General features: G+C 45.1%; 1 protein-coding gene across 2 annotated transcripts in view; it reads right to left on the reverse strand.

Annotated features, from left to right (window-relative positions):
• Positions 1–11,388, reverse strand: part of LOC116628296 (protein HIRA) — an 89,154-nt gene extending 77,766 nt beyond the window's left edge. For both annotated transcript variants that reach the window (XM_032398530.1, XM_032398528.1), the window contains exon 1: positions 11,239–11,388. In XM_032398530.1, the coding sequence (XP_032254421.1) occupies positions 11,239–11,275 (37 nt within the window). In that variant the 5' untranslated portion in view covers positions 11,276–11,388. The remainder of the gene's footprint in view (positions 1–11,238) is intronic.
• Between the last annotated feature and the right edge of the window lie 43 nt (positions 11,389–11,431).

Raw genomic sequence — 11,431 nt, forward strand, 5'->3', positions numbered from 1 at the left:
GCAAAGGACTTGAACAGACATTTCTCCAGAGAAGATATACAAATAGCCAACAAGCATATAAAAAGATGCTCAACATCATTAGCTACCACAAAAATGCAAATCAGAATGAGATTATCACCTTACATCTATTAGGTTGGCTACTATTAGAAAAAAGAGAGAGAGAGAATAACAAGTGCTGGTAAGGATGTGGAGAAAATGGAATTCTGTGCATTGCTGGTAGGAATGTAAAATGGTACAGCCACTATCAAAATAGTATGGGCATTCCTTAAAAAATTAAAAATAGAATTACCCGTAATCCAGCAATTCCACTTCTGGGTATATATCCAAAAGAATTGAAAGCAAGGTTTTGAAGAGATATTGTACACCCGTGTTCATAGCAGCATTAGTCAGAACAGCCAAGAGGTAGAAGCAATGTAAGTGTCCATTGACAGATGCATGGATAAGCAAACTGTGGTATATACATACAACAGAATATCATTCAGCCTTAAAAAGGAAGGAGATTCTGATGCACTCTACAACATGGATGAACCCTGAAAATGTTATAATTAACATAAGCTATTCACAAATGATATATGATGCCACTTATATGAGGTCTGTAGAGCAGTCAAATTTATAAAGACAGAAAGTAGAGTGGTGGCTGCCAGGGGCTGGAGGTAGGGAGAATGGGGACTTGTCGCTTAATGTGTATATAGTCTTAGTTTTACAAAATGACTAAGTTATGGAGATTGGTTCCACAACAGTGTGAACATACATAACACTACTGAATTATACACTTTAAAGATGGTTAAGATGGTAAATTTTGTTAAGTGTATTTTACCACAACTTAAAAAAATGCTAACGAAAACCAAACCAATCTATCTATATATATCTCTATAACTCTACCCACCTACCTACCTACCTATCTATAAGGTACAGGGGTGTGGAAGGGCTATAAAAGGTATTAATTATAACTGCTCAGTGTCTTGACTGTGGTGGTGGATACATGAACCTACACAGGTGAAAAACTGTATAGAACTAAACACCTGGGGGCGCCTGCGTGGCTGTCAGTTAAGCCACTGACTCTTGATTTTGGCTTAGGTCCTGATCTCAGGGTCCTCGGATCAAGCCCTGCTTCGGGCTCTGGGCTAAGCACGAAGTCTGCTTGTCCCTCTTCCTCTGCTCCTCCTCCTGCTCTCTTTCTCAAACAAATAAAATCTTAAAAAAAAAACCACAAAAAACACAACAACAACCAAACAAAACCCTAAACACCTATCCAAACACAAGTGAGTACAAATACAAGTGGAGAAGTCTGAATAAGACAGTTGAATTGTGTCAATATCAATGTCAATGTGATATTATATTGCTGTTTTATAAAATGTTACCAGTGGGAGAAACTGGGAAAAGAGTACAAAGAATCTCTTAGTATTGTTTCATTAGCCTGTGTGGTAATCTACAACTTTCTCAATAATAAGAAAATAAATACACACACATATATGATGTTTTTAAATATGTCCGTGTGTAGTAATATAAAATAAAGGCAAATACCAAAACATCCGTGGCTATCAATAAAACTGACTCCTTATGCAGGTGATAACATGCAAATCTACAACCAGTCATCTCTCTGGAGAGACTTGCACCTAAGCACTCTAATGTGCAGCTTGCTCCTCTATCCAGCTATCTACAGACATTTCATCTTCAACTTCTCCACAACGGAACTCTGGATCTTCCGGCCCAAACCTGCTCCCCATCAGCAAAGATCATGCCTGGGACAGGGGAAGCCAAGAGGCGCAGCACAACGGTCCCACCCATGACTTTTCTGGCCTCCATCTTCTGCCTCCTCCGCCAATCACTGGCCCCATGCCCTGGCCTTCCCTTTGTTCCTAGACTGCACAGGAGTGTTTCCATCCAGTGCCCTGAACTGGTTCCTTCCCAGACACACACATACCTCTCTCATCTCCTTTTAGTCTTTGCTCAAATGACACCCTCTCATTGAGGCCTGCCCTTACCACCCTACCTGAAAGTACTACTTCCTCAACTTGGCACAACCAATCCCAATTCTCATCTACTTTTTTCTTAGCAATTTCTTACATACTGTATAATTTCCTTTATTGCATGTCTGTCCACCCCAACCACCAGAATGTAAATTCCAGGAGCTCAGCAATTTTTGTCTGTTTTAGTCACAGAGTCACTGTGGTACCTGGAGTCAAGCCACAGCTCTAGGTACCAGGGTGACTCAAGAGTACCAGTAGGCACTCAATAAGTACTTATTGTTAATGGCTGGAGAAAGACTGCAGCAGAGGCCCAAAATTCAAAAACACCTTCAGTGTCATTAGCATCCCAATCTTTGAAAGGCAGGCTCCTCATCTCCTCAAGTGAGGACTCAGATGTCACCAAGCACCTGCAAGTTGGAAGCATGGCCTTGGCTGGCTCACAAAGCCATCTGCTGCTGTTATGTCTACCACTTTCAACCACAAAAACTTCTCGGGTCTCCTTAGGTAAGCACTACCATGATGACATCTCATAGGTATCAGGTGGCTGAGAGATTCAAAACACAGCACAGGAAGGAAGCTGTAGCAATCATGCAACCGTTTTGGGTGTGTGTGTGTGTGTGTTGCCACAAACTAAAGTAAAAAGAAAGTTACAGGTATATCAGTTATGAATCTTAATCACTTCTCCTGCAGCATTTGCCAATGCATAATCTAGGAAGTTTTGGTAACAGCGACTATTTCTTCATACTTTTTTCTCCTTTACTTTTGCAGAACAGAGATATTCCTTAAAAGTTATCCACAAAATGGATTTCTCTAAACATAATCATCTCTTCTATACAGTTTCATTCAAAAATTAAGAGCAATTAAAAACAACACTTCTATGGGGGTGGGGAATCTGTTAGCTGTTTAACAATTAAGAAAATAACACTACAGTTAATAATACTGTATCCCATACTTGAAAGTTGCTAAGAGAGTAAATTTTAAAAGCTTTCATCTCAAGAAAAAAAATTCTGTAACTATGTACAGTGATGGATGTTAACTAGACTTACTGTGGTGATTATTTTGTGATATATACAAATATGGAATCATGATGTTGTACACCTGAAACATTAATGCTATATACAATACTTCAATTTAAAAAAAGGGAGGGGTGCCTGGGTGGCTCAGTCGTTAAGTGTCTGCCTTCGGCTCAGGTCATGATCCCAGGGTCCTGGGACTGAGCCCCGCGTTGGGCTCCAGCCCCGCGTTGGGCTCCCTGCTCAGTGGGAAGCCTGCTTCTCCCTCTCCCACTCCCCCTGCTTGTGTTCCCTCTCTCGCTGTGTCTCTATCAAATAAATAAATAAAATATTAAAAAAAAAAAAGAAAATAACAAACCTACAGTATTATTTAAGCAGAAAATGCAAAGCAACATTTTAGCTATTCCAGTTATATGTGTAATCCAAGGTCCGAAGGGAGGCTATACAATAAAAACACTGAATTTGCTACGGTATCAGGGATTTGGCTAAGGTCTTAAAGAATGCAGATACTTTTACATTGTGATATGTACACTAAATAAAATGTGTGTGGGTTTTTTTAAAAGCACCAAGTTATCCATTTATTTTTTTCCCAAATGGTCTCAAAGACCATATAAAGTTTTAGCATTTTCTAACTTCTCCTAAATTGAACAGGTATTACTGTGATAATAAGAAAAATAATTTTATGTACAAAATGCTTCATTATCCAGATCACTCATACACTATAAGATGTATCCTAGTATAATTATACATGGCGATTGTCTCTAGCCAAAAATGTAGGTGTTTGTACTATTCCTTAACAATAGCTCTAGGGCACCTGGGTGGCTCAGTTGGTTGCATCTGCCTTCGGCTCAGGTCATGATCCCAGGGTCCTGGGATCGAGTCCCGCATCGGGCTCCCTGCTCAGCGGGGAGCCTGCTTCTCCCTCTGCCTCTCTCTCTCTCTCTTATGAATAAATAAATAAAATCTTAAAAAAAACAAAAACAAGAACAAAAACAATAGCTCTAGAATGGAGCTCTAGTGTTTTCAAAAGGGAGAAGGTGAAGAAGCCATTTATCAAAGGGGATCCTGAGGGGAAGCCCTGTGTGATGGCCTCATTTGGCCCACCCCCTCTAACTGAATCCTTGCTCTTCCTCTCTGCTCTATTCTCTTACTGATCTCAGTGGATGACAACTCTGCTCTTCACCTGGGAGCCAGCCCATCTCACATCCCACATTCTACCCTGGTGACTCTACCTTCACAATATGTCTGTAACTCAAACTTTCTAGAGAGGTGCAAACGTTCGTATCTTGGGTTGGGAATGAGTTAGAGAGTGTATTTGTTTGCCAAAATTCATCAAATTGTATACAAACTGTGCATTTCCCTATGTAAAGTATACTTAAATATATATAATTTACATATTTTATATAATTACAATATATAATTATTACATGAAATAACATGTAAACTGTATCTAAAAAAATAATATACGTATACTCACATAAAGTCCAGCCATTTCTCATCAGCACTATCACCTCCATCACTTCCCTGGTCCAAACCACAGTCATCTCTTGCCTGGATCACTGCGACTGCCTTTTAATGGGTCTCCCAGCTCTCTCCATTGCCCCCACACTCATTCTAGTTCCAGTGAAGAAATCAGGAGGATCTTTAACAGTCAAGTCAGACCACCGTTACTCCTCTGCTCACATGGCACTGGGAACTGAAGTCTAGCAGCCACCAGGTCCTCCCAGTCAGTACACAGCTCTCTCCAGCCTCATCTCTTAATGCTCTTGCCCATTTGCTGCTCCAGCCTCACTCCAATCGTAAGACATCCATGCTACTCCTCAAACCTGCCAGGCAAGCTCTGGTTCTTCTCTCTGCCTGGAATGCTCCTCCCTCAGATAGCTGCCTTCCTCTCACCTCCATCAGGCCTGTCATGGATGCTGTGGTACCAGGCCAGGCCCCCTCCCTCCAGGAACTGAAGCACCTGCCCCCAGCTGTGGGAGTGCTGGCAGCCTGTGAAAACTCCCAGCTGAGGTCTTCTCCATAGGGGACCTGCCCTCAGTGGAAGAACTGCTTTGATCAAGGTCAGGTCCCCTCCCCAGGACAGCCTGCGCCCAATGATTGTGGATGTGGCATTAGAAAGCCCTGGCCCTTCACCCCAATTCAGGACAACTCATAAGGACTAGCTGCAGAGCCCCTGACAGGGTCAGCTGCAGCTTTTGTTGCACTTGCACTACAGCTCAACTTCTTTCTGTCCAGTCCTGCGTCTAGCACTCCCCAATAATTCTCCCCTCCTCCATCTCCCTGTCCGCTTAGACAGGATGCCCCCAGCAGACAGCCCTCCTAGTCTCACTGGCTAGAATGCATCACATGCTGCTCCTCAAAAGATCCTGCTCTGCTGCTTGGTTCACTGCTGTATTTCCAGCACTTAGCCCCTGGCACGCAATCTGTACTCATTATTTGTTGAATGGATGAATTCACTGAGTGCCTCTCTGTACAGGACCTTCTGATGGACGATGTAGCAGACCTGGAGTCCGTTCCTATGAAGGTCTATTCCTGGCCCTCAAATGAAGCTCACTGCCTCTTCTGTCTGTCCCTCATACGGTGGCTCTGACCAGGGCAACTTCCCTGTGACTTGGTCTGTCCTAGGTTGGTTAATGCATCAAAGCAGGTAATGCTTTCAAAAGCAACAAGTTTTGACCTAAATGGGTTTTCTTTTTGCCAGAGGTATTCTAAAACACTTGCTGTTTGTTTCATCTACTCCCTTTCCTAAAATGCTCTCAACCCTCCCCGGGCCTATTGCTTCTGACACTTCCACAGTGGCAGTACCTTCTCTACCACCACACTCCACATCCCATCAAGGCTCAGCCCCAGGGTACACCCACAAACCAGGCTCCTGTCCCTAGGGCTAGCATGGCTCACTGTGTAGCTCGGGTTTCCACCTGCCCTGTATTCTAGATCGTGGTCTATATGTCCTCTCCTACCTACATACAAAGGGGTAGTCTTATTTACCTCTGATCACCATAGACCTTCTCTCCAGAAGGGTTCAAAGTTTCGTCCATAAATAAGTGAAAGATCCACATGTGTATTATCTAAGGCAAAATCCCACCCATTTTCTTCTGAATCTTCCGATGCCTTCTGGTTATTTTTTTTTAAATCAACCTACTGTCTTCAGGTATAACTCAATGAGAGACAGAGTGGAGAGAGCTCAGATTTCCTGAGCCTTCACAGGGAGCAGATGAGGCAGGTATTATTGGCTTCATTTAACAAATCAGGAGATGATATAAAAAGAACCTTCTGTAACACATATTTGGTGAGCAGCAGAGCACGGAGATTCAAGAACAAGACTATCTGACTCTGAAATAAAAAGCAAAATTCTTGTCCTCAAGAAGTTTACAATCTAGTTGGAACCATGAGACAAATACATGAAAAGGCAAATAACAATAAAAATGTTCTTATATAGAGCAGGGTTTTTCAACCTCAGCACCACTGACATTTTGGGCCAGATGATTCTTTATTGTGGGGAAATGTCCTATATGCTGCAGAGTGTTCAGCAGTAGTCCTGCCCTCTACCTACTAGATGCCAGTAGTGCCCCCCTTCAGTAGTGAAAACAAAATATGTTTCCAGACATTGGTCTGTTTGAGAACCCCTGATGTAGACAAACTACAAAGCTTATCTTAATGACCACTGCAATCATAAAATATCACTATTAGGATCCCTCCCAGACTGTTCTCAGAGATAGGTCTGCAGTGCCCCTCTAGCAGCTGCGCAGGGCCTTTCCACACCCACTGCTGACTTCATTATTGTACCACCCAGCCTGCATTTCCCCTTCAAGCTTATTTATTTATTTTCACCAGTATATGTCTCAGAAAGATGTCTTTTTTTTTTTTTTTAAAGATTTTATTTATTTATTTGACAGAGAGAGAGACAGCGAGAGAGGGAACACAAGCAGGGGGAGTGGGAGAGGGAGAAGTGGGCTGTCCGCGGAGCAGGGAGCCCGATGCGGGGCTCGATCCCAGGACCCTGGGATCATGACCTGAGCCGAAGGCAGACGCTTAACGACTGAGCCACCCAGGCGCCCCGAAAGATGTCTTGAAATCCTTTCTGGAAGGACACAGGGTAGGGGGAAAAATAATCCAATTACAGGGCAGGAGGAAAAACACACACCATAAAGCAAATGTGATTAACTGACAAATTATCCCAGTACTGAAAATTTGCCAAATGCCTTTTTACACAATGTCATCAAAGTGTGAGCCAGAGGCCAAGGGAGGACAAGAGTTCTTTCAGTTCTGGCCCTTCTGGTTAGAATGGGCTTCCCTGAAGAGCTGAGCATGAACATCGTCTGCCGAGGAGTGAAGACTTCCAGAAACTCTCAGAAGCAAAGGCCCAGGGATGGGAAAAACAATGAGTCTCAATGAAATTTTCTAAACACATAAATTACATTTTTCTACAACCAAAAACCCAATCATTCACTTTGTGACCAATATATGGTTATAACCTAATTTAGAAATGAACCTTCAAAAATAAAATAAAATATATAAGGAATACTATATCCAAGAACACAGAGTAAAACAGGTGTATGTGTTAACAGTGGCTGACACATACTTCCATATATGTGATAAATATTATTAGCTCTTATTGTGTATCATAGGACAGTCTTTTTATATTTGGGTACAGGGTGAAAACACAGGAATGAATCTTTTTATTTCCTCAACTTTAACAAGGCCTAGAAGTGGAGTCACAAGCCTAAGAATTTACAGCTAATAAATGATTGCATCTCGAATCCAGTCTGATTCCATGTTCAAGGCTCATTTCACTGTGAATATAACAACTTCAAAATTTATTAACTTACTGATCACCTTAGAGCAGTGATTCTCAACTGGGGCTGATTCTGGCCACCAGGGGATACTGGCAATGTCTGGAGACATTTTTGGTTGTCACAATTGGGTGTGCGTGGGGGTGGTGGTACTGGTATCCTGATGAGTTGAGGCGAGGGATGCTAACATCCTACAACACACAGTATGGTCCCCACAACAATTATGTGGTCCAAAATGTCAATAGTGCTGAGGCTGAGAAACCCTACCTTAGAGGAAAGGTCTTACCACTATTATCAGCCAGGAAAATGGAGACCGAAAGTATGCTTACATCCCAACAGATATTTCTTCCTTTGCCTTTAACCTGCTTTATTCTAGCTGTCCTCTCCACCATGGCTAAATGGACCCTGCCACCACAGGGAAAATGCTGGGCTCTCTGTTCCTTCCCTCTTTGGACTCCCAGACACCAGAAAAAGTATGTTCAAGCCACATTAACGAGTCAGGAGTATGAATGCAGACTCAGGAAGCCTGAAAGTGCAATGATGCACTCTCCACAGCACCATGCGTCTTTGGGTTTGTTAATCCAAAGTAAGCGTGATTTTACTGGCCACTGCCCACAACTCTGATTTCTGGCTAAGCAGCCCCTGCTCCCAGCAGCTCCGACTATTTACCAGTCTTTAAAAGACCACTCAGTAGTGATCCAGATTATTATCATGTCCTTCTGGACAGTGGTAATTTACCCTGACAGTCCTTTTAAACACTTCAAGAAACAGAGGCTGATTTCAGGAGATTTTTAAAGAAAGGAAAGTTAAATCCTATCCTGTCAGAGTCTCAATTTCTTTTATTATTATCTCTTAGATTTCTAAAGCTCTTTATAGTCTGGGGAGCACTTCTGTGTTTACCTTTGCAACCAAAGATCACAATTGTACTGTGAAGAAAGCAGAGCAAATATCATCCTGTTCCATTCTAGGACCATGGAGAGAGAGAGACTGCAGCAACAAGAGGCCAGGGCCCACTGCTCTGCCCACTCTGCCAGGCTGGGATGTTTGGCTGCTGGCCTGGTTGCAGACTCTCACTCATTTGTACCTAGATAATCGCTTAAGCATCTTGACATACTTATGCTTACATAGCATAAAACTTGGGTCCTACTAAGGAGCTTATCACAAAGTTAGAAATTATATGGCAAGAAATAGAAGAAAGACTGAAGAAGAGTAGATTATACACAAAAATTGATCTATGGGGTGTCTAGGCAGCTCAGTCAGTTGAGCGGCTGTCTCTTGATTTCAGCTCAGGTCATGATCTCTGAGTCCTGGGATTGAGCCCCTTGTTGGGCTCTGCACTCAGCAGGGAGTCTGCTTGAGAATTCTTTCTCCCTCTGCCCACCCTCCTACCCTCCCTTGCCCTCTCTCACTCTAAAATAAGTAAATCTTTAAAAAATGATCTAGACAAAGCATTTTAAAATAAAAATTCCGGGGCGCCTGGGTGGCTCAGTCGTTAAGCGTCTGCCTTCGACTCAGGTCATGATCCCAAGGTCCTGGGATCAAGCCCCGCATCGGGCTCCCTGCTCAGCGGGAAACCTGCTTCTCCCTCTCCCACTCCTCCTGCCTGTGTTCCCTCTCTCGCTGTGTCTCTCTGTCAAATAAATAAAATCTTTAAAATAAAATAAAATAAATAAAATAAAAATTCCTTCAGATCTTCACTTACATAGCAAAATTTTTCCTTTCCTGACTCACAAGCACCATAATATATAATCACTGAACATTTGCCCAATTCTCCAGGGAAAGATCTACACACTACACATCAGGAAATGCTCTTGGAGATCAGCACTTGGAGAAATGCAACTAAAGTTCACCACTTTTGCTTTCATGCACAGTAAGCCTAGCTGTATCTTTGTAAATTATGGAAACCTCAGCTTACCTGTTGCAACCAATATTTACCATATACCTTTGTGTGAAGGTACTGCTGAATGTAGCAGGGAATACAGAGGGGAATGGGGCAGTCCCCTGCCCTGGGAGAGCATATGGAAAGTACATGCACAGGGACAGGGCACATCTAGTGGAATAAAACAGGAGGAATGTAGAGGCACATGGGTGGGTCAGGAGGGTAAGCGTCTGCCTTTAGCTCAGGTCATGATCCCAGTGTCCTGGGATCAAGCCCTGCATCGGGCTCCCTGCTCAGCGAGGAGCCTGCTTCTCCCTCTCCCTCTGCCTGCTGATCCCCCTACTTGTGCTCTCTCTCTGTCAAATAAATAAGTAAAATATTTTTCTTAAAAAAAAAAAAAAAAGAGGAATGTCAACGACAACAAAAAAGGTGACCTCATCTGGACCCTGAAAAATGAGAGAGATGTCACATAAGAAGACAGAAGGAAAGAACACTTCTGACTGAAAGAACACAGATGTTCAGGTCAGTTGCGGTAGTAGAAAGCATCCCAGGATTAAGTTCAAAACTAAAAAGCTCCACATGCATAAAAAAGGGGCCTCTACTTGCTCTCAAAAAAAAACCACTAGCTCCCTCTAGTCGCATTGCAAAGTAGAAATGAGGAACAAGACAGAATCAGGGTGACCCTTTTCCTGTCAGCAGAGACAGGCTGGAATCAGGGCTACAGGCCCAAGGCTGGAGGGGCGCTCCCCGGGCTTCAGTGCTGTCAGCAAGAGGATGGGGGTCTCTCTCCCCTCACCTCTCCAGGGAGCGAAGACCAACTCCTGCAGCACTTGTGCCAACAAAGTACAACTATGACAAACCGCTCTACCAGTTTTGTGGGCTTATCTGTACTCAACCAGAGGAGTGGAAGAGTCTGCTCCCCCAGGGTGTGCTTTGGGACCACTGCCACAGGGCTAAGGAAAGCCCTCTCCTAGATCACCCCTGGCCCTATGGGCTCCAACCCAAGCCACCCTGATGTCTCAGCTCAGCATAAACGTGGTTCATTCAGCTGGGGGACCTTGGGGACCGAGCCATAGTCCCCCAAATGAGGGCACTGTCACCAGATTCAGGCCTCTGGCAGGAACAGTAACAGCCCCTCCAGCGGGGCAGAGACAGGCAGATTTCAGGTGTTCACCCCGCCACTGAAAAGCCACAGAGGGGACTGGGCCCCAGTTTCACACACTGGACCATCTGAGCACATCCTGGCTGATGCAGACGAGTGGCAGGAGCTGGCTGGCGCCCAGGGCCGCTCCCCGGAGGCAGGCCGCGGCTCCTCCACGGACCACGGGTGGGCGACCGAGGGCTCAGTGCAAGTGCCAGGAGTGAGGGCGGATTCGCTGAGGACAGGCGGAGCACGTGCCCGTGCTCGCCGGCTTCCCCGGGCGGAGGACAAAGTCCGCTCCCGCCGACCCCGCAGTTTGGGCACCCGGCACCGGGTGCGTCGGGGGCGAGGCGGGCAGGGCCTGCGCGCGGCTCCAACCCCACTCCAGACCCCGACTCGACTCCGGGCTCGGCCTTCCGCGACCCCTGCGCGCACTCACCATTGTGGTTGACCCAGGTCGGTTTCAGGAGCTTCATTGTTCGGCCGCCGCCGCCGCCGCCGGGCTGAGGCGAGAGCCGCGTCCCTCAGCGCGCCCGGGCCATGGAGCCACCGCCGCTGCTTTCTCCCGCGCCGCCCTCCGGCCGCCTCCCGCCCCGCGCCCTCAGCGCCGCCGCGCCATTGCCGGCCCGCGC

This window comes from Phoca vitulina, unplaced genomic scaffold, assembly GCF_004348235.1.
Source record: "Phoca vitulina isolate PV1807 unplaced genomic scaffold, GSC_HSeal_1.0 scaffold117, whole genome shotgun sequence".
Lineage (NCBI taxonomy): Eukaryota > Metazoa > Chordata > Mammalia > Carnivora > Phocidae > Phoca > Phoca vitulina.